Source organism: Lytechinus pictus, chromosome 3 (genome assembly GCF_037042905.1).
Source record: "Lytechinus pictus isolate F3 Inbred chromosome 3, Lp3.0, whole genome shotgun sequence".
NCBI classification, from domain to species: domain Eukaryota; kingdom Metazoa; phylum Echinodermata; class Echinoidea; order Temnopleuroida; family Toxopneustidae; genus Lytechinus; species Lytechinus pictus.
The window spans coordinates 43,246,213-43,272,900 of NC_087247.1; the positions used below are offsets into that span (position 1 = coordinate 43,246,213).

At 35.4% G+C, this 26,688-nt stretch overlaps 1 protein-coding gene across 1 annotated transcript; it reads right to left on the minus strand.

The window, feature by feature from the left end:
* Positions 1-1,347: 1,347 nt before the first annotated feature.
* On the minus strand, positions 1,348-24,857 carry LOC129257185 (leucine zipper transcription factor-like protein 1). The gene is made up of 8 exons (XM_054895459.2): positions 24,398-24,857; positions 16,879-17,006; positions 16,384-16,578; positions 10,788-10,842; positions 10,279-10,419; positions 9,754-9,909; positions 8,447-8,551; positions 1,348-7,232 (listed from the first exon to the last, which is right to left on the minus strand). The coding sequence occupies exons 1-8, from the start codon at positions 24,398-24,400 to the stop codon at positions 7,110-7,112; spliced, it is 906 nt and encodes a 301-aa protein (XP_054751434.1). The 5' UTR covers positions 24,401-24,857; the 3' UTR covers positions 1,348-7,109.
* Between the last annotated feature and the right edge of the window lie 1,831 nt (positions 24,858-26,688).

Sequence of the window (26,688 nt, forward strand, 5' to 3'; positions counted from 1 at the left end):
ATTTAACAAGATGTAGCCAAAGTTGAACTGAGTAGAAACTTTTTTTCTTCATTTTATTAATCTAGGTTTAATCAAGTTTTCTTAATTTAAATGACCTCTTGATCCCCATACTAATCGGATCACCCTTCAATGTTTATCATGTTATCGCGTTAAAATACCTCCTGCAATGTTTTGATACCAGGGGAAAGATAGCAAACCCGTTTAAACTATATAACAAGATTAAAGAACACGCAGAACAAATAGCCTTATATTGATCGACAACGCACGAACCTGCCACCGTCTTGCTCCAACTTGCCATTAACTGAAAACATCGAAATTTCAGCTGGCTTTTCTCTCAAAATCAACGATCTTCTTAAAATTGAGATGATCCTCATCAGAGGGGTACTTGAAATTATTTATATACAAAATGAATAGTTTTTCATCAAAATGTGGAAAAACTTATTTATCCCTATTTTTGACAAAAAACTAAAGAAGGAATTCTACAAAGTACCCATCTGGACAAATTTAAGATTGTTTTGAAGATGCTAGCATGACCTATAGAGAGGGACAGTGCCATGCACGACCGCCAATATTCCAAGTCGTAAAAAAAAAGAAGAAAGGAGAGGATGGAAGGAGATAATAAAAAGGAAATAGATGGGCTGTGTGATTCCATACTATCCCCAGAGAAATCTATGATTCTATTTAGGTCGTCTTATACTTACCCCCCCCCCCACCCAATCAAAACTTCCTGGTGCCGCCTCTGCGTATAATATATGAATCACTATTAAGTTGCTTATTTACCAAGCTTTTCATTATACAGCTGTATAATATACTAAAGATGATCAAACCATTGCGTTTATATAATGTTCAGAAATTGTAGGTCAAATTTAATGAAAGGGGATGGGGACTCCAAACAACAGAGATGTCGTAAACATCTAAATTTCTTTCTGCAACAGTCCAAGTTAGATATAGGATGGACCATGGGTTTTTAATTTTTATTGATTAGAACGAATTTATAAACGAAGCGATCATGACATCATACATATTATCTCAGATCTAAAATTTTAAAGAAGTCAAATATGCAAACACATTTGAATTATCTAATCTTTTGCATCGGATCAATCTCTTTTTTTACTGTAAGTTTTCAAATTAGTAGTGATAGTTGTAGTAGTATTTCTAGTAATAGTAGTATTAGTAGTAGTAGTAGTAGTAGTAGTAGTAGTAAGAGTAGTAATAGTAGCAGCAGCAGTAGTAGTAGCAGTAGCAGCAGCAGCGGGATCAGCAGTTGTTGTTGCATTAGTGGCAGTAGAAGATATGTAATGATATTATGGTCTATTCCTCTGAAAACAGATACATACACACAGGATATATGCTTCTACAAATAATTACTTTATTAATAAAACTTTGAATACATTGATATTACCAATATACATACATCTTTTCAGCAGAATAGGACAGAGCTATTTTAGCATTTGAACAAATGCATACCATACTGCAATGAACTATCAAGAAATCTAATTAGACATCAAGGTGATTCTCATGGACGAATATAATGTATCATCTTATACAATTACACAATTATAAATCTTACAAAGGATATTTTTAATGGCCTTTCTTAGCGCATAATATAGTTTAAATGAAACTCATTTAGCCCTATGTTTCAGACAAATTAGATATTCTCATCTAATTATATTGGATTGATCATGGTCATACCAAGATTCTATGGCCCATATTTTGAACCCCAGTTTAACTTTAACAATGGGCTAACATTTTGGGAAGATGCGTGTCAAGACTCTGATTACGATGTAATACTTCTTGCAATCATTACCATCCTTCCCATGTTTTGATGGTGAGGAAAACTATCATATTTCTTTCCTATTCTTCCTTTTAAGACAATTTTAATGAATTGAATGTCAAATACTAGTATGATGACAAAATTCCTGCCATGTTTGGCTACGAATAGTTTAAGTATGACTTTAGATCAGAATTCAGAATATAGGCATATAATTAAACACAAACATAAATGGACTACTGTTATAAATAAAAAAGACAGTATCAGTGAAAACATTCACACACAGTAGAAAACAGCAAAAGATGTGGGAATCGGTAAATTATCAACTGCTTCTTGTTCCTCTGTCTACCGCACTGAGCAAGAGACAACCCCATACCTAATTGAAGGAGTCTGTTTTGGTAAATTATTAACTGCTTCTCATTCCTCTGTCTACCGCACTGAGCAAGAGACAACCCCATACCTAATTTGAAGGAGTCTGTTGAGAAATGTGATGTACAGAGCGCATACAAGAATATGATGTGGCAGTGATGGCACAACACTGCTGATCCAAAGTAACCTCCAACATTTTGCAGGGGAGGGGGTACAATTATTGGTCTTACTACTTCATACAGTGATTTATTAGTATGATTGTGACAGATATACATGAGTTTACAATAAACATATGGAGAGAATGTAATGCACTCAAAGTCACATTTCCTGTTTCTTTAATACAATAAAATGACTAAACAGTATTTCAATTGCATTTGTAAAAGAAACAAAGCACAGATGATCCTTTAAAAATGAAGCAAAATAATATTACTGTTCAGATCTCATCTGAGAGTTCTACTTTTTTGCAAATATTGATTGAAATATCTATTTTTGGCACCATGAATGATAAAAGGATAAAGTTAAAAAAATATTTCTCCTTTATTCTTATTTAGTATGAAAGATAGTTGACAACCTCAGCTCTGATGAAGACCATCTTTTTGATGTATTCAAAACTTGGTTTTAGATAATAATAATAATAATAATATAAAATCCCTCTTTCATGATGAAATAAGGTATTTCATTTCAATCTTTTCCCATACAATCATGGGAACTGAATCACATAAAATTCATTAGGAATGTAGAGTACACACAAGTAGAACATTTCTGTGTGACAAAACAACCATTTCTTTTTCTACAAGACGGAATATACTATACTAAATTATGACAAATGTTAAACCAGGCATAAATCAGGATGTAAGAATTAAAGTAATGCACATATATGTAGAGCTGCCAACTTGAATAGAGAAATTAACAAGGAAGAAGGAAGATCTTTCTCACAATCTAATGAAAGAAATCAATGTAAGAATCAGGGAGATGTTAGAAATCTGCGAGTTTTTCATTCAAAAATCAATAATTTTCCAGGGAGTCTCCCTGACAATCAGGGAGACTTGGCAGGCCTATGTACTAGTACATAGGCCTATCTCTCCCTTAATATAATTGTGACTGGCCTAGCTGGGCATTCTGCAGTACCACATTTGCCCTAGCTTTGCAAAGTATATGCTTAGCCATGAGCTCTCTGCCATACAGGAGGTCCAACATTAGGCTTTGGTCTTGATTGATTTTCTAAAGTCATTTGCTTTATTATCAAATACAGCCAAACATTGAACACTAGTAATATACATGTATGTATTATGGTTACTATGCCTACTGAGAAATGAGCAAAATAGGCAAACAATTTGAAGTCAAGAACATTCCTAATAAATATAGATATTCACCAATATATTCATTTTTAAAGATTCACGGGATAAAGGCTGTACATTCATATCAAACTAGTAATTAAAACTAGCAATTTTAAGAGTCAAATGCTAGGTACACTTTTGTTTTGTTTTTCGCTTTTTTTCTTTCTTTTATTCTGTTGTAAGGCTTTGTAGGGCTTTTTGCCCCAGAAAAGTAACTATTCTTATAAACTTGCCCATTATGCATGATCACACAACATCGCATTTTATCATCATACCTACTTGCCTAGTACTTTCAGGCTTGTTCATGCATAGTAGGGAAAAAAGTTAAAAAACATCAACATTTATGAGTGCAAGTTAATGGGTTATTTGAGGCATCAATTGAAAAAAAAAACTTGTGGAGGATCTTTTTCATTTAATCTCAATAACCTGTCAACCATTTTGCATTGACAAACTCCTGACAAAATTTGACACCTTGGCAGTCACCCAAGTCATGACAGTATGATAAAATCAATGTAATATCATGACAACAGGTTGCAACTTGATGATTATAATGCGTGATCATTAGTATAAGTGGGGTAATATGTTTTATTTTATCTGTAACTTCTAGTTACTGGATTATGTGAGGTACGAGCTATGCATACTCAAATTAGTGAGCCTACATACATGCATCGGCTGACCACAAGCAGTCACTGTTAAAATTTGTTTTTTATCGTAATGCTTCACACTCTACAGGAGGTATGTGTAACAATTTCATGATTTTTATTATTATCACTCATTTCTCAGCCAATATTTATTTCTTTGTTGTATGTTTCGGCCTGTTATGGCTGATTTTGATTGTGATAAGTCAGATAACAGAGAGGTGTTCTCAGCCAAGTCCATCCTCACGGCGGTACTGGCCTTTAACTCTGTAGGTAAGGCTCAAGCACGGCAGGAAGTGATTTGATATTTGCTAGCCGGCGAAGTTCAGGGACAAGATTATTTTGTGATTCCAAAGTTAACAAAAACTAGATCAAGTTTGAGTTTCAGTAAAAATAAAATTGACTCTTAATCCAACTCCAAAAAGTCTACATGTACATGACAAGGCAACCACACCCAGGGGCACTGGCCATTGATGCCATCCCTCGGACTAGAAAGTTCTAGACTTATATGCATTTCCCCCATTCTGTATAATCAATAAATGTCTTCAGAAAATTGTGGCAGACAAAGCAGAAGGGATTTTGATTGTCCCAAAGTGGGCATCGCAACCATGGTTCCCTAGATTATTACAATTGTTAATTGATACACCCATTGTCCTGCCACAAAGTGAGCAGAAGGAAACTGGGAAAATACATCATCAGGGTGATAAACTCATTTTGCTCGCTTGCAGATTATCTTGGAGTCGCACAAGGCAAGAGGCATTCCAGAAGGAGCTGAAGCAGTTATATTGGCTTCATGGCAACAGTTTACAAGGAAGCAGTACACATGTCCTACATAGGGCAATGGATTCAGTTTTGTCATAGGAGATCGACTGATTCGTTGCAGACATTAGTCAGTGAGGTTTTAGACTTCCTATTGACAAACCTAATGCAAAGAGGTGTGGCATATAGTGGAATTAATACAGCAATATTTGCTGTTGGAATCTACACTCTGTTGCAAGGTGGGAAATCAATAAAGGATGATCAGATAAAATCAAGGTTTAGGAACATAATCTTCAACCTGAAACCACCCAAGCCTCATCACACAGACATCTGGGATTTCCCTGCATGACTTAACATAAAATTTTGCTTATAATCCTGATATCACCACAGCGAATCCAAACATTCCATCTTTCGAGAATAGACATGCTAGATTTGCAGAAAGATCAGGCAAACTTCGTGATCACAGAATTGCTGAAGCAGAGTCGACCAGGCAACAGTGGGGCGACCGTTTGCTTAATGGAGTACCCATACGACAAGTGATTATGTGTTGTGGAAACTCTGAAGCAGTATTTGACAAAGACAGAATCGCTATGCGGAGAAGAAAAACAGCTTTTGGTCACTTACAAGAAACCTCACTGTGGGGTATCGAAAGACATAATAACTCACTAGTATAAAGGTTTATCCCGCTCAGGAATTGACACTGCAAAATATAAGCCCCACTCTACAAGGGCAGCCTCAACATCTGCAGCTAAAGAACAAGATGTCCCTGTTTGTGAGGTTATGTCGAAGGCTGGAATGTCATCAGAATACACTTTTCGAACTTTTTATTATAAGCCTGTAGTGAACACATTCCTGGACAATTTCCAAAGAGCAATTTTGGAAGCTTGAGGATTTATAAGATAGTTTCATCATCAAGCAGGTACATTTTTAGGATATGTTGTAGACTAGTGGCATGGAAGGCCAGTTTTTTTGTGACTCTTTTTTTGTGTGTGTCTAGTTGATACAACACATCATGACAATGAACTCTTTGAAGTATTAAGTAATATGCATTCAAACTGTTCATGTATGTTTGGTAAGGACTGGCACATTTTTCATAAGAAGCATTGATATTTTTTATCTTCATGACATGATTTCACAATGTTCACAAGTCCTGGTAATGAAATTGCAGGTCATCATTTGATGTTATCAAAGTATTTGTATGTTTAGAGTTTTTCTAGTGAACCCAAAGTGGCTTTCAATATCTCACAGAATCCCCTATCTAGAAGTTACGTGATAAAATGTATAAATGAGAACTTACCCGAGTTTGATCTTCATTTTTTCTAACAGAGAGTGTAAGGATGTGCCCTACCCTCCCTCCCTTTACTTCAATACTAAGGTTACCATGGTTACAGTCTTTATTCCTTGACTGATTTGAAGGTACATGTAAGTTTCTGTTTAATCATAAGTTTTCCCTCTGGTTCTTCTAATTTTTCACTACTGATACCACTCGACCACAAAAGTTGTAGGTATGTGCCGCAGGCGTGACAAAAAAACAGGGGCATTGGAATGGGCTTATTGTAAAAACGAGGGTCTTCGGAATGGGCTTCGGAACTACAAATGTTTGTGAAAACGGGGGTGCTTGGAACGATTTGCTTGCATGTGAGTGCGTATGCATCCCTATGGAACGGGCATACGTGCATGCAGCTAGCCCGGCGGCATGGGCGCCAGGTGCGCTCACGCAGAAGCAATGGTAAGACAGCGCTCTGGGAGCCGCATCTTTTTAATACCAAAAATGCAGCTCATTGAAGAGGATCAATACGGCCGGAATGGCGTAATGAAAAATATGCGAAGCTTTGGAACGGATTTCTTTTTTCTCGATAAGAAGAAAATGCTATGCTATGGAAAGGCTTTCTTTGTTTTTTTCTCAATATGATAAAAATGCTATGCTTTGAAATGGAAATTTGAGTGTAAAAATGGGTGTCCTCTCCGCGGCACATACCCACCGTGCATTACATACTGAGTGCCTTCTCCGAGATTGTCCCACCTTATCTGAACAAGGTTTCATGCACTGACATCTCTAAATGAATAACCCATGACCGTTAAAACCAAAATAAGTTACAGACTTTGTATTCCATAACACAATGCCCTGAAATTCATTTCAATGTTTCACAATCGATTCAAGTAACATTGCAACAATTCTACCACATTCCCTCCCACTACTCAAATACAAGAATAGGTCCCAGTTTGGGTTAAGCTCTAATCATCTCCTTCAAATTTCTTCAACCTTCCACGGAGCTCTTTGATCTGATCATTCTTCTTGGACAGCATAGACTTGAGATTCTTGTATGCACCAGTCTGGCTGAACTTCTTCTCCAATTCCTGTATGATAAATAAAAAAAGATTGGTACACAACATAACATTTTCGAGTTGACGAGGCACATAGGTATCATGTTATAACCCCCCGGGCCATAGCCTAGTCTAACATTTTGTCTTGTCATTAATGGCAATTTGATAAGTGTTTAAGAATTGGATCTAGATATAGATCTAAGCGTAATTAAAGCCTGTATAAGGGTACCGGCACTTTTAGGGTGCTGATTCATTCATGGCAACGCGAACGACCACAATTTTGTAAAGATTAATTCCCGCCCATGCGTACTCTTATTCCGAAGACGCATGTCATGAATATTCATATTGGGGTCTGGAACTGCGGTGGGAAAAATAATTTCGCTCCCTGTTCTGGGAGGCTTATCCTGCCCATATGTTTGTGTAATAAACATTCACATCAGCTCAGAATGGCTTCAAATTCTGAATGAAAATTCTAAGACACCTGTGTATTTCATGTTTTCATTTCTGTTCAGGAAAGCATCTGTCCCCATTTTTGTCAAAAAACCCTTTTGCTTTAAAAATCAATCTTTTATTTGTAAATTTTTGAGACAATATCTCTGAGAGATTATGAGGAATGAAGGGATTAATCTTTCTCACCCAAGGTTCACATGGAAATGAGATGCTGGGAAACTGGGTAAGTAAATGACTGCAATACAGGAAATAAACTTGGGGTCACATTTCATAAGGAGAATTTTGACTATGTTAAATTTTACATTATGGTAACTACCACGGATAACATTTAAAAACTTGATTTTAAATCGCTGTTGAACCGATGGTAATTACCATATTGACAGTTTCCATAAGTGTAAATACATGCACTATACAAAATTAGTCTCAAAGAATACTGTAGAAACAAGATTAATAATAAGAGAAAAATTAGGTTTATAAAGGAAACTTCTACCCATGTGATATAAGAATGACCCTTGCAGATCAAACTACCATTCATTCATTGAATACATTCCTTCATTTAGTTTCTTAATTTGTTAATCTATTCTTCCATTCAGACATCATTAATACCTTATTCATATGAGAGGAACTTTCCATAAAAGTTTCTATGAAGTGCAACTTGCTTATCAATCAGTCAAAATCGCATATTGGGGACATGCGCTTGATTTTCTAAATTGCACCCACACACATTTCCTTCTATCAAATCTATGTTATATGAGTGTCAGTGTGATATAAAATCCTTTTATCCGACATGACTGTACCTTTTCCTTCATTTCCAACTGTTCTTGGATCTCCAATAATCTGTGCTTGGATGAAATAAGATCTCCTTCCAATGAATCTGCTCTGTCAGAAGTCAGCTTCATATTCTGCAAGATGAATATTTAAAAAAAAAGATAGAATGTGGGAAAAATTGAAATGAAAATGTGTAAAGGAATGGAAGTAACTTTATAATGGCATTGCAGACACCAAAGCTATAATGGGTTTATCATTGCCATCATAATTCATCCTTATCACCAATGGCTTCAATATATCAATAGAATTTCTAACCATTAGCATGATCATCAACAGAAATCTTACTCCCAACCATCATCTCTGACAGTTTCACCATATCATCATCACCATCACAATCATCAACAAGATCACTACTATCACCTTCAACACAATCAGCATCATCACATGAAATCGATAGCATGATCATCAACAGCAATTTCACTTGCCATTCCCACCATTATCTCAGTCTGTTCTTTCTGAACATCCCTATTATAATTTTTTGTTAATTTCATCATCATCACTGTCAAAATTTAGTCTGCAGGCACAGACCCTGATTGAATCTTTGATCAACAAATGGGTCATCACACAAGATCCATTTGCTGTAAGCGAGAGGGCCTTCAGTAAACAAGTCAATGTAGGCTGCACATTCAGACCCCTTAAATCCAGTTCAAGGGTTTGCACGGCAGATTAGTCAACATTGAAAGAACAAGAGAGAAAACTACATATCCACCTCATGTATGTCTGGATTACTATCCAGAGGTCAGTAGTTTGAAAGTATGCAAATTTATAAATATTAACCTCATGTATGCCTGGGTTACTATCCAGGGGTCAAGACCAAGTAACAAGATGTAATCCTACCCCCCCCCCCAATATTTCATATGTGTGCCTAGACATTGACCATTGCCCTTATGTTACGTGTTGATTATTTCTGATGACATTTTGATTTAAAATATCTGTCATCTCATTTATTAACCTCATGTTTTTTATGTATTTGTGTTTGTAATGCTCCTGAAAAAGGCAAATTTCCCAAAAGAGACAATAAAGGTCAATTATCAACACCGCCATTACCATCATTTGATACCATCAACCCAATCATCGCCATCATCCCTATGACGATGATCATCATCATCAACATCATCATTTTCTTCACACCGATATCATCATGATAATCATTGTAATTATCATCATCACCATCAATATGATCCTCCTTGTTCCCCCCCTGCACATCACCATCGCTTTTATTGTTAAAGTAATCTTGATCATAACCATCATCATTTCAATCATTAAAAATGTGTACCTGCTCCATTTGGGATTTAAGAGCCTTCATTTTGCCTTCCATATCCCCAGTGTCAGCAGAGACTATCGGTGTCTTATTGCGTTCACTTCCTAGCTCATCTTGAGTGCGTCTCAAATCTGATTCTAATTTACTCCTGTCCTGTAAGGCTCCTGTAGCCTGGGGATAAAAAACATGGACATGTTGTTCTTCAATTAGTTAGAGATCATGTATACTTCAGAAAATGAAATAAAGAACAAACAGGGATAGAAAAACAGTGATTTTCATACATATTGTCAATTGAATTGAAAACTCATGGATTTTAGAGATATTTCATACAAAAATTGTTATCGCATTGAATGAAATTTGCAGATGCAACAGAAATGGGCACATTCTATGAATAGTTAATTTTACATTTTTTCTGATGTAAATTGATATTGATATTTAGGGCTTTAACTAAATTATTGAACAAGACCACAGCATATAATCATCTGTCCAACGTGTTTTATATCTAGATCAAAAATCATATCTCTACATCTTGCACCTCACCTGGGATTCCACCTGTTTCAGTCTTTCTTTCAGTTTATCATTCTCTTCATTGAGTCTCTCAATTTCATTTTGGAGAAGCTGTACACCACCTGCCTCCATAGGATCCAGTCGCTTCAGTTCAAAGGTTGGCTTTGAGGATGACTGTCAAACATGAAACAAGATGTACGACACTTGATTAGAAACATAAACTGATTTTCGATATTTAAACAGGAAATTTGCATAAGTCAAACTTCTATAAATTGAATAATCAAGGCAATTTTTTTTAAAACAAGATTATGCAAAATATGTGATACATACCTCTCCTAAGTTGAATATCTCCTAATTTCAACAGATATCTGCAGTTTCAAAAGATTCGACTCATGCAAAGTTACCCAGATATTTACATGTATCTAATAGATAGGCATCTAGGTTTAAAGCCTTGCAAATGTACAAGTTAATCAAATTCCAGTGTACTCTATCTAAGGTTAAGGACATATCTTGTTTGTCCAATAAATAAGTGTGTTACTTACAGAAGATCCAGAGAAATGGCTTTCCTCAAACTTGGCTATCATCTCTATGAGTTCCCTACAAATGAAAAAGAAATAAAGCAAACTAAAATAATCCAAAATTTCAACACCATAAAATATCTGAAGCTACATATCAAACCCTCATTTTACTATTTATGGGGTGGACATAGATGAGCCGTTGTGAATACAGCATGTATTACTACATCCATATACAAGTTAAAACTTACAACCTACCTACAAGGTAAACCCTGACTTACCTTGGCTATTTTGCAAGCTTAAAGTCTCGAGAGTCTTAAGACCTAAGATCTCTGCCGCGGATCGTGATGAAAATTTGTACAAACGTAGAGAATGACATAATCTATGGCATTGCATAGGTAAATTGCAAAAATATTTATTTTTTTCATATGAAGTAATAATGTTATTTGTTAATGAAATCATACTTTTTGCTCTAATTCACTAAATGAAGCTCCTAAAAAGGTAATTTTTGAGTGAAAATATTCTTTATGGGATTCCTAACAACTATAAATGAAAAAAAATCCAGTACCAAAACTAATTCTCAATGTATTTTATTATTTTTTTAAATTCTTATGTATTTCTTTGGTTTTTTTTATTATTCTTTTATTTTTATTGTTTATTTCGACAAAATTCATCAGGGACATTATTTCAGTCACGAATAGCATCAAATCAAATGACTGTTGTCAATAAAAGTGAGAATAATCACTAATTTATCAATTTTAGATGAAACAGATTTTGTATTGACTTTGTACATGATATTAATGTTTTTGTGCAATTTTGGCCTGACATGCACTTACATGTGTAGGGGAAGGCGGGGTAAGTTGTGACACTTTTTGCATTTTGCATGTTAGAGTTGATATGACAAATAATCTTGTAGAAATAAGTACCTTGTCTTTAAATTTAATTCTTAGGAAATATGTTTCACCTATAAATAACTTTCTACCCCTACACTGAAAGTCATTGTCACATTTGAAAAAAAAAACGATGTCAAATGGCTCAACTTGCCCCATCTGTGGGGTAAGTTGTGCCACCTTCTGGGTTAAGTTGAGCCACAAAAACTATGTACAAAATGTAAGCGGGAAGAACCAGCATGTCAAATTTTTATTCAAAGTCTTTTCACTTGCTAATTCTCTATAAATACTAACATCCTCTAAAAGTAAAAGAACTTTCATGTGAATTTGCTCCTTTCTGCCTGCATATCAATGGCTTTTTAAGGTTTGTTTGTTTTTTTATTATACATTACCATAAGAATTACCATGGCTCAACATGTTGGCTGGCTCAAATTACCCCAGTCAGAACCTAATGCGATATTGTCACATCCACACTTTTCTTATGCATCCATCATGTAAAAGACTATGACAAGAATGATAATCCATACCTGGACTAACAATATTGTTCGTATTTCTTCATAATATTTAAAGATGTGTGTTGGTAAAAAGCACTGATCTATTTCACACTTTTTTTTTAACTTTTTTGGCTGAAATTTGTATTTTTCCCTCTAAAAAAGTACTTTTTGTTTAAAAGTTGAAAACAATGTGGTGGGGATAAAGGTTATCTAATGGGTCATCAATACATGACACCACCACAATGTCTGACTCATTCATTATTGGCCTGGGGTGGTGGCTGAACTTGCCCCTATGCTCAACTTACCCCGCCTTCCCCTACATAATGTTGAGTAATTTTGTAACCGCGTGCCCGGGTATCACAAATTTGGTCCAAAGTTTGTGCAAGACTTGAAGGTAAAAAGTCAGCAAGCGGCAAAGTAAAAAAATACCGCGCGGAGGATATATCGCAAAAAAATTTGAGGGCTCAGTAAGTTAGGGTTAAAAACATTTTGAATGCATGATTAATTTTAAAAAAATCATTTTTTTGGTCTTCAGTTCCATTTTCTGATTCAAAAACAAAATTTGCATTAGCATAACAGCATTTGCTTTCTTGTTATAGAAATTGTGATTTTGAAAAGGCTTTATGAAACTGGGCCCAGTCCTATTGAAACCAAAATAACTTGAATGTACATGATTTATTTACAAATTTTCGGCATTACTCCTATTTATTTAAGATCACTATGCTCGATCATCAGTCAGAAAAAATTGGAACCAGTGGGATTCGAAACCTGCCATCTAGTTCATGAAAGCCTTACTTTCATTTCTTCCTTCCCTACTCTCATGGAACTGTAGTTCAAAATGAATTTTCAGACTATTTTGTTGGCTACAGTCGAGTAACATTGATATCAAACATCAACCTAGATAGCAGTGTTGTAGTGCCTTGATGCTCGGCCTTGGCCTTAAGGCCTACTTTTTCAAAGCCTTGGCCTTGAACATTCAAGCCTTGGCCTTGAGAGGGCCTTGGCCTTGAGGAATTTGAGCCTTGAAATTTCAAGGCATTTTCAAGGCTTTTTCAAGGCATTTTGTAGTTTGTATATTCATTTGTTTTAAATAAGTAATTATAAATGTTTCAATCGTTCTGTATATGTAATGACACTAATGGTCAATACTACCAGTCACCAGTAACAGTAGCAGCAGCAGTAGTAAGTGTACTAGCAGTGTCATCAATTGTAATTATTAAATCACCATTATCAAGAATTATCATCACATATTTAACAAAGAAAACAGCAGTGATGAAAAATAACATAATTTATTGGTAATGTGTTGTAATCACGACTAATGATGATAATGACAGTAATAATGATTATGATCAAGATTTATAGTGCTTTGATGACAGGAATAATTGTGACAGATCTGACGGCAATTTTGACAACAATTTTCATACTTTAAACATAGCTAACTCTAAAGAACAATAACAAGGTTGATTTCTATTCCATTAGGATTTTCCTTGTAATATTTTCTTTGGCCAACAAGAATGTTTTAAGTCTTAATGATATTCTGAAAAGATTTTGTAAACTTGAACACAGTCTTCAAGTTGTCATATCCAAATGGGCTATGCTATTGTCAATGGTATGATGATCCAAAAACTTTGAGGGGCCAAGCATGGCATATAGAGCAAAATTTCTGCCAAAAAAAGTTGAAAGCGATTGAAGCGAGCGAGTGAACAAAATTTTTCACCCTCTTGCTATAAGAAAAGCTAATTTTGTGATAGATTGTGACAATTATGTTCAGAAAATAATATCACATTTACTCCACCTTTTCTTTTCCTTTTTCCCCCTTTTCTAAGTTTATTCTTGGTGGTGGAACTTCTTCTTCTTCTCTAACTCTCTAAATTGTATACATTTTGTTTTGGGTCTAGTGTCTCAGATTGACAAAACAAAGTTTACTTCATTTTAACCATATGGTTCAACAGTAAATTTCTCTACAGTTTTCAAGGAAATAAACAACGTATTTGTTTTTGTGTCAATATGGTTTCAAGAAATAATAATTAATAAAAATAATAATAATTAATAATTATTAATATTATCAGTAATTATTAATAACTAATAATTTACTGTTTAAAGAAATAATTAAGATTTATCCTCCCCAAACTAAGGGTATGGGGTGCGCCCTGTTTATTTTATATCCTTTTGAATATAACTTTATTTTGTTAGTATTCTTTATTCTGGTTTTTGAGGTAAAATAAGTGTAGACGATACAAGAAATGAGAATTGAAATTTAAAAGTAGTTGTAAGCAGGAAAAATATGAAAACTGACAAGAGTCCTAAAAATGACTCATTTTCAGGTAATCATTTGAAAATATCAGCTTGCGCTTTGTGCTCTCTTGTCTCCCCCCCAAAAAAAAATCCCTGTAGGAATTTGTTTTCCAAATGAAATATGCCCTGCTTGCTACCCTGATTTCTGTTATGATATGAGTTAAGTTATTTAGAATATTTCTGTGTATATTTCATATGTATTTAAATGTTTTTATACTTGTTTTTATCACGTATTCCAGGACCCCATGGGAGACCAGTTTATTGCTGAGTGGGCTACCCTGGTTAAATATATTGAAATAAATAAATAAATAAATAAAAATGGTTAAAAAAATGTATAGAATGTTGTTTTTTGGTTGGAATATTACAAATCATTCCAAATTTTTGGCTCGTTTTCTGCACTCGCATCAATTATTGTACTCATTTTATTCCCTTTTACAAAAAAAAAATGCTTCTTTAGAATGTCCAGTTTTCAGATTGGAATATCACAAATTTTTGAGCTCGTGCTTTGCGCTCGCATTATTTTGATTGGTAAGTTATGTATCCTATTTAAAATGCAGTCCTTAACTGCTTCCTTTACTGGTCAGTTATATGAATAATTTCAGCGAGCGCAAAGTTATTTTTTAGTTCTTAAGATACACATCTTTTTCATGATTACAAAAACAGCTCAGAATATTCAATTTTCATGTCTTATTACACATGTCCAGAAGTTTGAGCTGGTGGTTCGTGCTGGCAACATCACACAAGTTTAACAGTGATTAGCCCCATAACTGACCAAAAATCGAGTTTTCCAACTTGAGAATTGATTTTTTTTTTCAAAACCGCTTGCTCGCTACGCTTTCTTGCTGAGAAGTAAAACCTAAATCAAAATATCTATCTTATCAATTAGAAATCACTTTAAAAAGGCTTTGCTCAACTTAATTTCTACAAAGCACACAACTACTTCACGCAGTTCATGATCTCATTTTGAAAATACATGTATCTGTTTGCACCAAAATGCCCAACTTGATATATAAGTGCCTTTTTTGCTTTGACCCCCCCCCAATAATAAAAATAGGTTCTGCCGCCCCTGTCCCAGGGAGTGGAGAAAAACATACCTTGAGAATGCCAGGATCGGATGACCGTGGTAATAAAAATTATTGCAATGTATATCGCCTAGAAAAATTAAGTGTACAAAGGTAACTATATCAATTATGTCTAAATCTATCATGAAATTATTTTTGTTTTAAATGTACAAAGGTGAATTTTTTTCTCGCTCAGTCCCCTCGCTTCGCTCACATACATTTTGCCATGTGTGATGTCTGCCACCTAAGCATTGTTAGCTCATTGTTCTGTATATCGTAAGTTTGAAATGCCTTGGCCTTGAGGTTTTCAGGCCTTGGCCTTGGGTTTCCAGGCCTTGGCCTTTGGTATTGAAGCCTTGGCCTTGGAGGTTTGAGCCTTGACTACAACACTGCTAGATAGGTGTTTTTACAAAGAATGCAGAGCCTGGTGCATTCAGAATGTGATATTCACAAATAGAGAAACATTGTTCAATCTTTGAGCTTCTTGTAACTCAATCTTTGCTATCCTTTTACAGTGTCAGAATGAAAAGCCCAAATGCACACAAAATTCAAATGTAATTTTCTTCATTGAACAATTGATGTATATGAAACAGAATTCTAAAAATGCAGTAGCTAAAAACTTATAGATTTTGTTAATATCATGCAGAAATGTGATAGTACCGAGTGTAGACTGAAATGCAAGTATTTAAAACAATGATTAAATTCACATCATAATTAATCTCAAATCTAATTCATATGATTATTCCAATGTACATGTAATTCAGATCAAATTTAGTTGGTAATTCAAGCTAAATTTCAATTCAAAATTGATTCACAATTCATGCTGAAATCAACATTCAATAAGCCCATTATATAACTTCCTCTGCTTTTTCATATATCTCACCTGTTCTCGAGCTCCGAGATGTCTGCTTGTAGTTTCAGGTGCCATTTTTCAGCTTGCTGAAATAGTTGTCTCAGGAGTAATACGTTGGTGTGAGAGGTATTAATGAGTTCCAATTCCATTTCACTATGTACCACTGCCTCTAATCCATCCAGCATGTCTCTAACTTCATCCAGAGTGAAAGTGTCTTCAATTAGCCTGCACGGGTTCAGGCCATACATGTATATTGAACAGAGTAGTCATCAAAGTTCAAAAGAGGATGGTTTAATGAGAAGGGTTGTGAGCACTGGTTAACAAAAAACCTGGCTGAATGATGTTGCTATATATTCTTTTTCTTACGCTTGATACAAAAAATTAAAGTCTTCAAACAAGAAAAATTGAACTTCTCAGAACACATCAATTCAGAGACATAATTTCAAAAAATCAGTTAGGCCATTTAGTCTCTACTTTTCCCTTATCAAAAACTATTGATATTCATAAAAAACAAGCTATACCCACCTACTATCTTTCAGATCTTCAAAGCAGCGTTCCACGCTACGCAAGTTCTGAGTCCGTTTGTAGCTAGCAAAACGCATGAAGTTCACGATAGTCGTGTAGTGGTGATCATTCAATCCGAGTTCCCCTGCCTACAAATCAAAGAAAGGTGGTATTTATTAAAGCGGAAACCAAACTGGAAAATTATTCCAAAAAATGTAGCGTGTTGGTGCGAGTTCAAACAAAATCAGACAAACAAAAACAGTTTTACAATTTTTTATACAATTTTCAAAGTTGCAAATAAGTTGTATTTAGGATATTTCACATTAGCTACATAGAAGATGTAATTATTTTCCATCATCTGATTGATTTGATTTTATAAATCACAATCTTCTCTTAATATTTTGCTTGTCTTGCTGCCACTCCATGGAAACAGCTGAAGAGGGGATTGTTGTTTCATTGGAGTGGTTTCTGGCTCTACATTAGGACGTAGCAAAGGATAACTTGTAAATGCACTACGGGTACCACTACCCATCTGGTTCCAGAGAATGGCAGCACCGTGACAGAATGTTTCTTTTCCAGCAGAGTGCATGCAAGCGGTACCACTGATTTTCTGATTCAGTATGTGTGAACATGTCTTGGTCTTATCACAAGTTCAGAAAGATATAATGGTGCATTCCATTACATATACTGTAGTCAGGGTGCTACATAATTTTTTTGAAGCACTTGCCCAGTCGGGCAAGTAAATTTTCAAATAGTTCGAAAATACTTGCCCGAATATAGATTTCACTTGCCCGAAAAAATCCTTCAAAACAAAGTTTTATTACTTCAAAACAAGTTATAGCCTTATAGTTTTACATACCATACCATTGACGGCTTTAAAATACAATTTTCAACATGACTACTGATGTACCTTGTAGTTGTATTTCTTTTTTTTTGATGATTTTTATCTTGAAAATCATGACCAAAATAAATGGTAAATATGCTCTTTAATTAATTTCCTAATCTCATATATTTTCCATATATTTTGGAGGGGACTAGGACACACAATAAAAAAGGGGAAATCACTGAAAATAACCAGAGAAAAAAAAAATAAGAGAGGGGGAGAGAATGAAAGAAAAAAAGTAAGAAGAAAGACAGAAAGGACGGAGAAATAAAGGAAGGAAGAAAGAAAAAAAAAAGAAATAAAGAAAGAGAGAGAGAGAATGGCTGCGGGGAAGAGAAAGATGGAAAGAAAGAAAGAAAGAAAGAAAGAAAGAAAGAAAGAAAGAAAGAAAGAAAGAAAGAAAGAAAGAAAGAAAGAAAGAAAGAAAGAAAGAAAGGAAGAAAGAAGGGAGAGGAGGATGGAAAGAAAACAGAAAGAAAGAAAAAATAGGGAAAAATGAGAGGAAGAGAAAGGAAGGAAAGAAAGGAAAATAGGAAAGAAAAAAGGTAAACAGAAAGGAAGGAAAAGGGAAAGAAAGAAAACGAGAGAAAGGAAAGGAAGAAAGAAAAGGTATAAGGATAGATGGAAGGAAGGAAAAAAGAAAAGAAAGATACGACGAAAGACAGAAAGAAATGAAGGAAAGAGATGAAGGAAAGCAGAAAGAAAAAATAAGAAAGAAAAGAAAGGATGGATGGAAGAAAAAATAAGAAAGAAAAGAAAGGATGGATGGAGAAAAAAAAAAAGATCAAAAGAAAAAAAAAAGAAAATCAGAAAGAAAGAAGGAAAGAAAAAAAACTGAGGGGAAGAGAAAGGAAGGAAAGAAAGGAACGAATAAGAAAAGAAAAAGAAAGAAAAAAGGTAGAAAGGAAGAAAGAAAAGAGAAAAAGAAAAGGTAAAAGGATTGATGGAAGGAAGGAAAAGAGAAAGAAAGAAAATGAGAGAAAGGAAAGAAGGAAGATAGGAAGAAAGAAAAGGTATAAGGGTAGATGGAAGGAAGGAAAGAAAGAAAAGAAAGATACAACGAAAGACAGAAAGAAATGAAGGAAAGAGATAAAGGAAGGCAGAAAGAAAAAATAAGGAAGAAAAGAAAAGATGGATGGAAAAAAGAAAGATCAAAAGAACGAAAGACAGAAATAAAGAAAAACAGAAAGAAGGAAAGAAAGGAAGGAGAAAGAAAGAATGAAAGACAAAAAGAAAGGAAGGAATGAAGGAAAGAAATAAAGAAAGAAAAGAAAGAAAGAATAAAAGGGATGAAGAAAGTAAGGAAGAAAAAAAGACAGGACGAAAAGGTAAAGAATGGACGGACGGAAGGAAGACAGTAAGAAAGAATGAAAAGAAGGGGAAAAAGAAGGAAGGATTAAATAAAGAGGTAAACAAAGATTGGATGGAAGGAAGAAAGAAAAAAAGATAGAAAGAAAAGAATGACAAAAAGAAAGACAGCTATAGTAACAGAAAAAATGAACAAAAGAAGGAAGGAAATTTAAAGATATTAAGAGAGATTCAAAAGAAGAAAAGATAAGCAGAAAGAAAGAAAATAGAGAGGAAGAAAGCTCAAACTATCCAGTCATAGATAAAGAAGAAAATTTATCAATTTCCTTGGCAAAAAAAAATAGTTATGAAAGAAACCAAGTTTATCAACATACACACAAATGCATATGTGGGACTGTCAAACAATGTATTTCAGTGTGTGCGATACAGACGATCATTCGAAACCCGATCTTTTTGAAGCATAACAGAAGTGAAAAAATTCTCCTTTTACTGCTTACAAATGACAGAGCTAACCCAATTTTTAGGAAATATGGACATTACAAGAATTTTCATTGGTAAGAAATGTGAATTTTGACAGTTCTGTGGGAGATTTCTTCCAGAGCAAACTTCGTTCGTGCAGCACCGTACTCCGTAGAAACTTAACAACATGCATCGGCTGCATGGACTAGGCGCTAGGTATGCTAGACTGCCATTGATTCTGTGTGTGTGTGTACGTCTCTGAGCTGTGTGTTTATTGCAGAAAATGGCGCAAATTTTGCAATTCGAATTATAAACTTTTTTGAAAGAAGAAATTAATGATATTGTTTTTCTTTGAACTCTTTTTCGTTTCTTTATTTTGATGGTGAAATATGGGGAATCTTTCTAAAATATAATTTCCATATGAGAATTTTGCTTGCCCGATTCGGGCAAGCAGTTTTTGTCTTTGCTTCAAAACACTTGCCCGACTCTAACTTTTACTTGCCCCGGGCAATCGGGCAAGTGCTTATGTCGCACCCTGCTGTAGTGTACATAGTTTTGCATATGGAAAAGGGGAAGAGAAGAGAGAAAGGGAAAGAATGAGAAGAAAAAGAGGGGGGGGGCAAGAAAGGAAAATGGAAAGGGTAAAAGAGAAAAGTAGATGAAGGGAAAGAAAGAATATAGATATAAGAAAGTCAAACGCGAGGAAAGAGTGAAAAGAAAGGAAAGGAAAACATAATGTGAGAAAATTAAAATCATCCCGAAATACTAATAAATAAGTGAGAAAGAATTAAGAGACTACAAATGTTTGTGAAAACGGGGGTCCTTGGAACGGGTCGCCTGCGTGAGTGCGTATGCATCCCTATGGCTATGGAAAGTGCATGCAGCTAGCCCGGCGGCACGAGCGCCGGGTGCGCTAGCACAGAGGCGATGGTCGGACAGCGCTCTGCGGCCGCTTTTCATCAAAATTGCGGCTCACTGTAGCAGATCAATGCAGCCGGAACGGCCTAACAGAAAATATGCGAAGCTTTTGGAGCAGATTTCTTTCTTCTTTTTTCTCGATAAGAAGAAAATGCTATGCTTTGGAGCGGCTTTCTTTGTTCTTTTTCTCAATAAGACAAAAATGCTATGCCATGGAACGGAAATTTGAGTGTAAAAATGGGGGTCCCCACCGCGGCACATACCCACTATGCATTATATACTGAGTGCCCCCCCCCCCCCTCCGGAGGGTCCGTATTTTGTCAACATGGAGAAAAATCATTGCTTAAGTACGTTCCACAGTTAAAATGAAGTCCATGTCATTTTCACCAAATTTTGCAGAGAATTACTTTGGTATCTATGCATTATGAAAGTGCAAAAAATTATAGAGGTTCATGTGCTTATTTTTTTTTCTATGGGTCTTCAAAGTCGCCGTATTTGAATGATATGCAATCTTGCGCAATCAAGAGAATTATGCCTCTCTTAGACCTCACAAATTCACCAAATGAGTTTAAATCATCTTTACTCAGTGGATACCGCATCAAACTTCATCAAATTTTCAAGATATATAACAAAGTGTATACCAAAGTAAGAAAAAGTCTTTAATTGGTAAAACTATATCTATTTTGAGTCAGCAGCGCCCTCATTTGGCAAGAATGGTGCAAAAACTCAGGTAAAAAACCAAATCTTCAAAGACGTGAATCTACTCAAAAATTAAAATAGTATTTTGTAAGCTGCACTTTTTTCAAAATCCATGTCATTTTCATCAAATTCGGCTAAATTGTAGAGGAATGCATATCCAAGGTGTAGGGAAGTTAAAAATTGGGGGTTCATGTGCTTGTTTTTTAACTATAAGTGTCCAAAGTGATGCGAGTTGGCATGAAAATCACAGAAAATGCGCCCAAAACATGCAAATGTCTCTTAATACCCTCTAAAATGCAAATGGTTCCATATTTTGCTCCCTAACATTAAAAATCCATGTCATTTTTATCATACTCTCTAGATTTGTAGAGGAATATATTATAAAGGCATTAAAATATTAAAAATATGGGGTCCATGTGCTCGTTTTTAATCTATCAGTGTCCAAAATGTTGCGAGTTGGCTTGAAAATATTGAAATCCACCTTAAATGCGCCGAAAACGTGCAGAAGTCTAATACCGTCTAAAATGCGAATGGTTTCGTAGTTTTGCTCACTAGCATTAAAAATCCATGTCATTTTCATCATAATCTCTAGATTTGCAGAGGAATATATTCTGATGACGTTAAAATATCAAAAACATGGGGTCCATGTGCTCGTTTTTAAACTATCAGTGTCTAAAGTGTTGCGAGTCGGCTTGAAACAGTCTATAATGCGCCTAAAACGGGCAACAGTCTAATACCGTCTAAAATGTCTACAATACAAATGGTTCCTTAGTCCTGCTCCCAAACATTCAAAATCCATGTCATTTTCATCATACTCTCTAGATTTGTAGAGGAATATATTCTGAAGAAGTTAAGACATTTAGACTATGGGGTCAATGTGCTCCTTTTCAAATTATCAGTGTCTGAAGTATTTCGAGTTGCATTGAAACAGCCCAAAATGCACCGAAAACAAGCAAAAGTCTGTTAATACCGTCTAAAATGCAAATGGTTCCGTAGTCTTGCTCCCAAACATTGAAAATCCATGTCATTTTCATCATACTTTGCACATAGATACCTTAGCACCTAAATATTTAAAAATTAACATGGGTCCATGTGCTTGATTTTCTGCTATAGAGCTTCAAATTTAACCCAACATGGATGATGTTCTTAAGAATTGCGCATTCAAAAGAATTTGGCATTTTTGGACCTCACGAGGTCACAACAATGAATTTAAAGCTCTATTACTCAGTCAAAATTCATGAAAATTTCATCGAATTTTGCAATGTGATTAATAATTGTATCCGTAAGATGGATAATCTATTTATATTGTTGTCAATTGTTTGCTCATTTAAGTCTAACAACACTCTCAGTTCTTAGAAATTGCGGGATTGATACTCAACCTCAAAAATTTCAAATTTCAATAACAAACTTGAGAAGTAAAAGAAATGCTGCATGCACTTTATTCAAAACCCATGTCATTTACACCAAACTTTGCAAAGTTGTAAAAAAATGTAAAGGAAGGTATACCTATAGAGGTGCAAACATTAAAATATATGGGTTCATGTGCTGGTTTTCAAACTATCAGCACTCTTATTAGAGCAAATTTGCTTCTTAAAACACCCGAAAAGGCGCCTAAAGCTTTGTATCTATGTGAGGAAAAATTCCGAACTTCTTTTCCATTATTCAAACTCGGGGTCATATTCATCACACTTTGCAGCACTACAAAGAAAATATTTTTAAATTGTAGAATAGAAAAAATGGTACATGGAGGAATTGCAGTTTATTACTTATATTAGCTTCATAAAATAACACATCGGATCTGCAGTAGTGCTAAGGAGAAAAATCAGCTCACAATTCCTACAGCTGATAATCACCAGTTCATCCATTGTGACGTCAGCGCGCAGAGTGTAAAATATGCGCAGATCATGATGCGCACAAACATAATAACTGTGGAACCGGAACGTCCTTAAATGATGCTATTTGACTTTGAGGGACATTCATTATGACTTCACATCGTTCGGTAAGTTTCTTAGAAGTAGGCCTAGGCCTACCGGTATACCCAGTTGTTGTGTGTCCGGACAGGTTGTGTGTCCGGACGATCAATTTTAGAAAGTCATTTGGAAAAAATTACAAGCGAAGTTTCATCAAATTTTAGTACAAAATTTTAGAAAATATTATAGAGAACAAAATAGAAGATGATTACAACTATTGAATTAATATTTTTAGTGTAATCTTAAGACAAAAAAGAAGGCTTCAAAAATATAAATAGGGTGTCTGAAGCCACACTGAAAAGTGTCAGCATAAAACAGGCTAATTTAGGGGAAAATATGGCACATTTTTTCAGGGAAGTTCAGGCTACTAGAAAAATGTGATCTGAATTGATTATTAACTTGTGTTTGGCATGTATGGAAAGAGAAAATTCAGGGGCATCTTTTGACAGTAAGGACAAGTTTATATGATCATTTTAAATAAGGATTTAGAGATAAATTGCAAACCCTTATTTTTGTGTGTGTTGAGATTGCCATTTCTCCATGCGTTTTCTATGGGAAAATGAAATTTCTGTTTTGCACAATTTTTTTCACTTTGTCGCAATTTTTCATTGTGATCTGGTTTCCAAATCTTTATGAAAATCATACCATCAGATAGAGCATAAAAAATCCTATTGGACTCTTTATGGACAAGTTTTTGGCATTAATAATAAATTTATAACAGCTCTCGGAAGCTAAATATTTGGATTTGTGTGTGTCCATTTCTTAACTACACAGTCTATGGCAGAGAAATGCTGAAAATTTACCTAATTTCATTCTTCTTTTTTGCAGCCAATAATTGGATTTTTTTCAAAATTTTTACATTTCTGTCAGTCTGAAGGTAATTTCTCTTCAAATTCACAAAGAAAATGTGATATTTTCTTGAAATAAGAAAAATAATTTTTTTCTCCAGACACCCTAATATAAAGTGTCCGGACACCCGATCCCCCATCCTACTTAGTTTTCCAATTTTTGTGTGAAATTAGCAGGAGTTTGTTACAATTTTGCATGCGCCGTGCCTTCAATTTTCCAGTACATGGCGGCAGTATTAAATGCACCCATGGGTGGTTATGAATATGAGTATGACGCTGCCGCAGCAAAGCCTTAATTCGCAAGCGAAGGCGGCTCGCACTAGCGGCCGAAGCTCAGGGCAGGGTGCTGGCAGGGGGGCGGTGCAATCCCATCGCGGCAACTGAAAACTGGGCAAAAAGAAGTTGCAGCCAAGTACCCGTACGGTACGGTACCGTATATTATGAGTCATATTTACCATTATTCAGTTCAGCAACGGTACTGTAGTTTTATCAGCAATCTGAAGAGACAAAGAGAAGAGTTAAAACGAGCTGAAAGTATTTGTAGGCATACGCAGAAAAATAATTCAGACTTCAGTTTACTCCAAACCAGGGTAACGATCTTTGGTAACGATAGTACGCGCGATGTCGAGTGCGTGCGGCCGGTGTGGTCGCCGAATAGTCCGGAGCTGTGCGCTCCAAAATGGCTAGCTGATCAATTGTTCCCACCAGTACAGTGCTTATTTCCACTCTTCCCGAAATCCAGGAAATTCAGGGAAGCTTTCCGGGAAGTTGTCTTTTCCAGGAATCATATCATTTTTCTGAATATTATGTCAAAATCTATCTAAAATTGGATCTTTGTAATGACAAATTTTTTGCTCGCTCGCAATTTTTTTGCCTGATACGTACGGTACGCCATGCATATTTCGGCTCAGTTTTGCCCCCTCAAAATTTGTTGGCTCATAAGAATACGGTACGGCACTGGGCCCTATGCGTCATCTTTTTTGTGTATAGAAGAGAAGTTTAACATTTTATGGGAGACTGGACAACATCTGTAAAATTCAGGGATATTTTGTGAAATTCCAGGAACTTTCAGAATAAATTCAAGGACTCGATTTTGTATTGAAAAGTGGAAGCTCTGCGCTAGTACCAAACGGCTAGTCGATCGGGCCTGCCAAATTCCTGGCCAAATCCTAAAGACTGATTCAAATTTTGGCCGATACGAAAGGAGAGCCGCCGTTTGATTCCACATTTGTCAAAATTTTCGAAGGTAGTAAGTATAATTATTTATAAGTATAATTATTGACGTGATGTTCCTTTTCTGTCCTCTTTTCTTTGTACGTTGTTCTCGGTTGTAAGTTAGAACTTTTGGTGCATGCGGATCGGGGTAATGGCGGCATCATGATTTCTAATTTAGGGGCCGGGGGGGGGCAAAAGAACATTTGGGGGGCAATACTTTTTCGCCTATTTCACAAAGCTATTTTTTAAATAGGCCCCACTGACTTGAAAAGGGAACTATTATAGTATAGGACTTTTGCATTGGGTCATGAAAATGATATCTCACCAAATATATAATGCGAGCATTAAAGAAGCACCTAAAACTGGAAGCTACCCGAGAGCAATATAACCAGTAAAAACCAAACATTTTGTACAGTTAGTTTCTAGTATTGTAGATAATGTAGGGTATGTTGAAATATAATCTTGTTTCATATATTAGGAGGATTGTTGTTTGCTTCAGATGTTTGCATATTATTTGACTGATGGATATGTATGTATGTATTTCATTATTATTGTTTTAAAACCATATTCCAGTACTTGTCGTAGTTTATACTTTTTGTTACAATATGTTAATGTTTTATACTAACTATAGGACCCCATTGGAAATAAGCCTTTCGGCTTTCATGGGCTATCCTGTCAAGGTATTCTTCAATTTTATTGTAATCTCCTGTGATATTCTTGACGAATAAAATCAATCAATCAATCAATCAATCAATCAGCGCGAAGCGCGAGCTGAAAATTTTGGATATCCTGTGATGATAACTGGACGTTCTAAGCCGCACTTTTCGTAATCATGAACTGGATGGTTATCTAACTAAACAATTGATGCTAGCGCGAGCAGAAAATTATAAAAATTACTAATACGCAGGATGTGTATCTCGCTAAAACCAATAATGAAAACTCTAATCGCGAAAAGCATAGGCCCTATTGACTTGGGGTGGCGGACACTGGATTTTTAAGCCTCATGTGAACAGATAATTTACTTATCTCAGGCAACAATTACTGCGAGCGCGTAGCGGTAGCGAAATGTTAAAGTTTTAGTGACGAAATATTGTTGGGAGCTATACAGTGAATGGATAAGCACATTTTCAAAATTAAAAGAACGAAAATGCGGTTTTGGATCACTTTACAGCTTTAGTAGGATGCTTATGACATTATTTTAGTTTTATAGTTTTTAGTTTTTAAAATTTATGGGGAGGGGCAAGTGGGAGGCCAACTCACGGGGGGGCAAATGCCCCCTGTGCCCCCCCCCCCCATTGGTGCCGCCACTGTTTCGGGGCGGAGCTCCCGGAACTTCGTAATATTTTTAAAACATTGCAGATGGCCATTTTTTATCCAATCGCGGGTATACCGTATGCACAACAACACATAACTTTAACGCAGTTGCGGATAAAAAAAACGAAATAATTTGAGGCAACACAACATAATAGCAATGTGGTAACATTTGTAAAAAGTCGCGAGCGACCGAAGAGAGCCAGAAAAAATTGGCCTT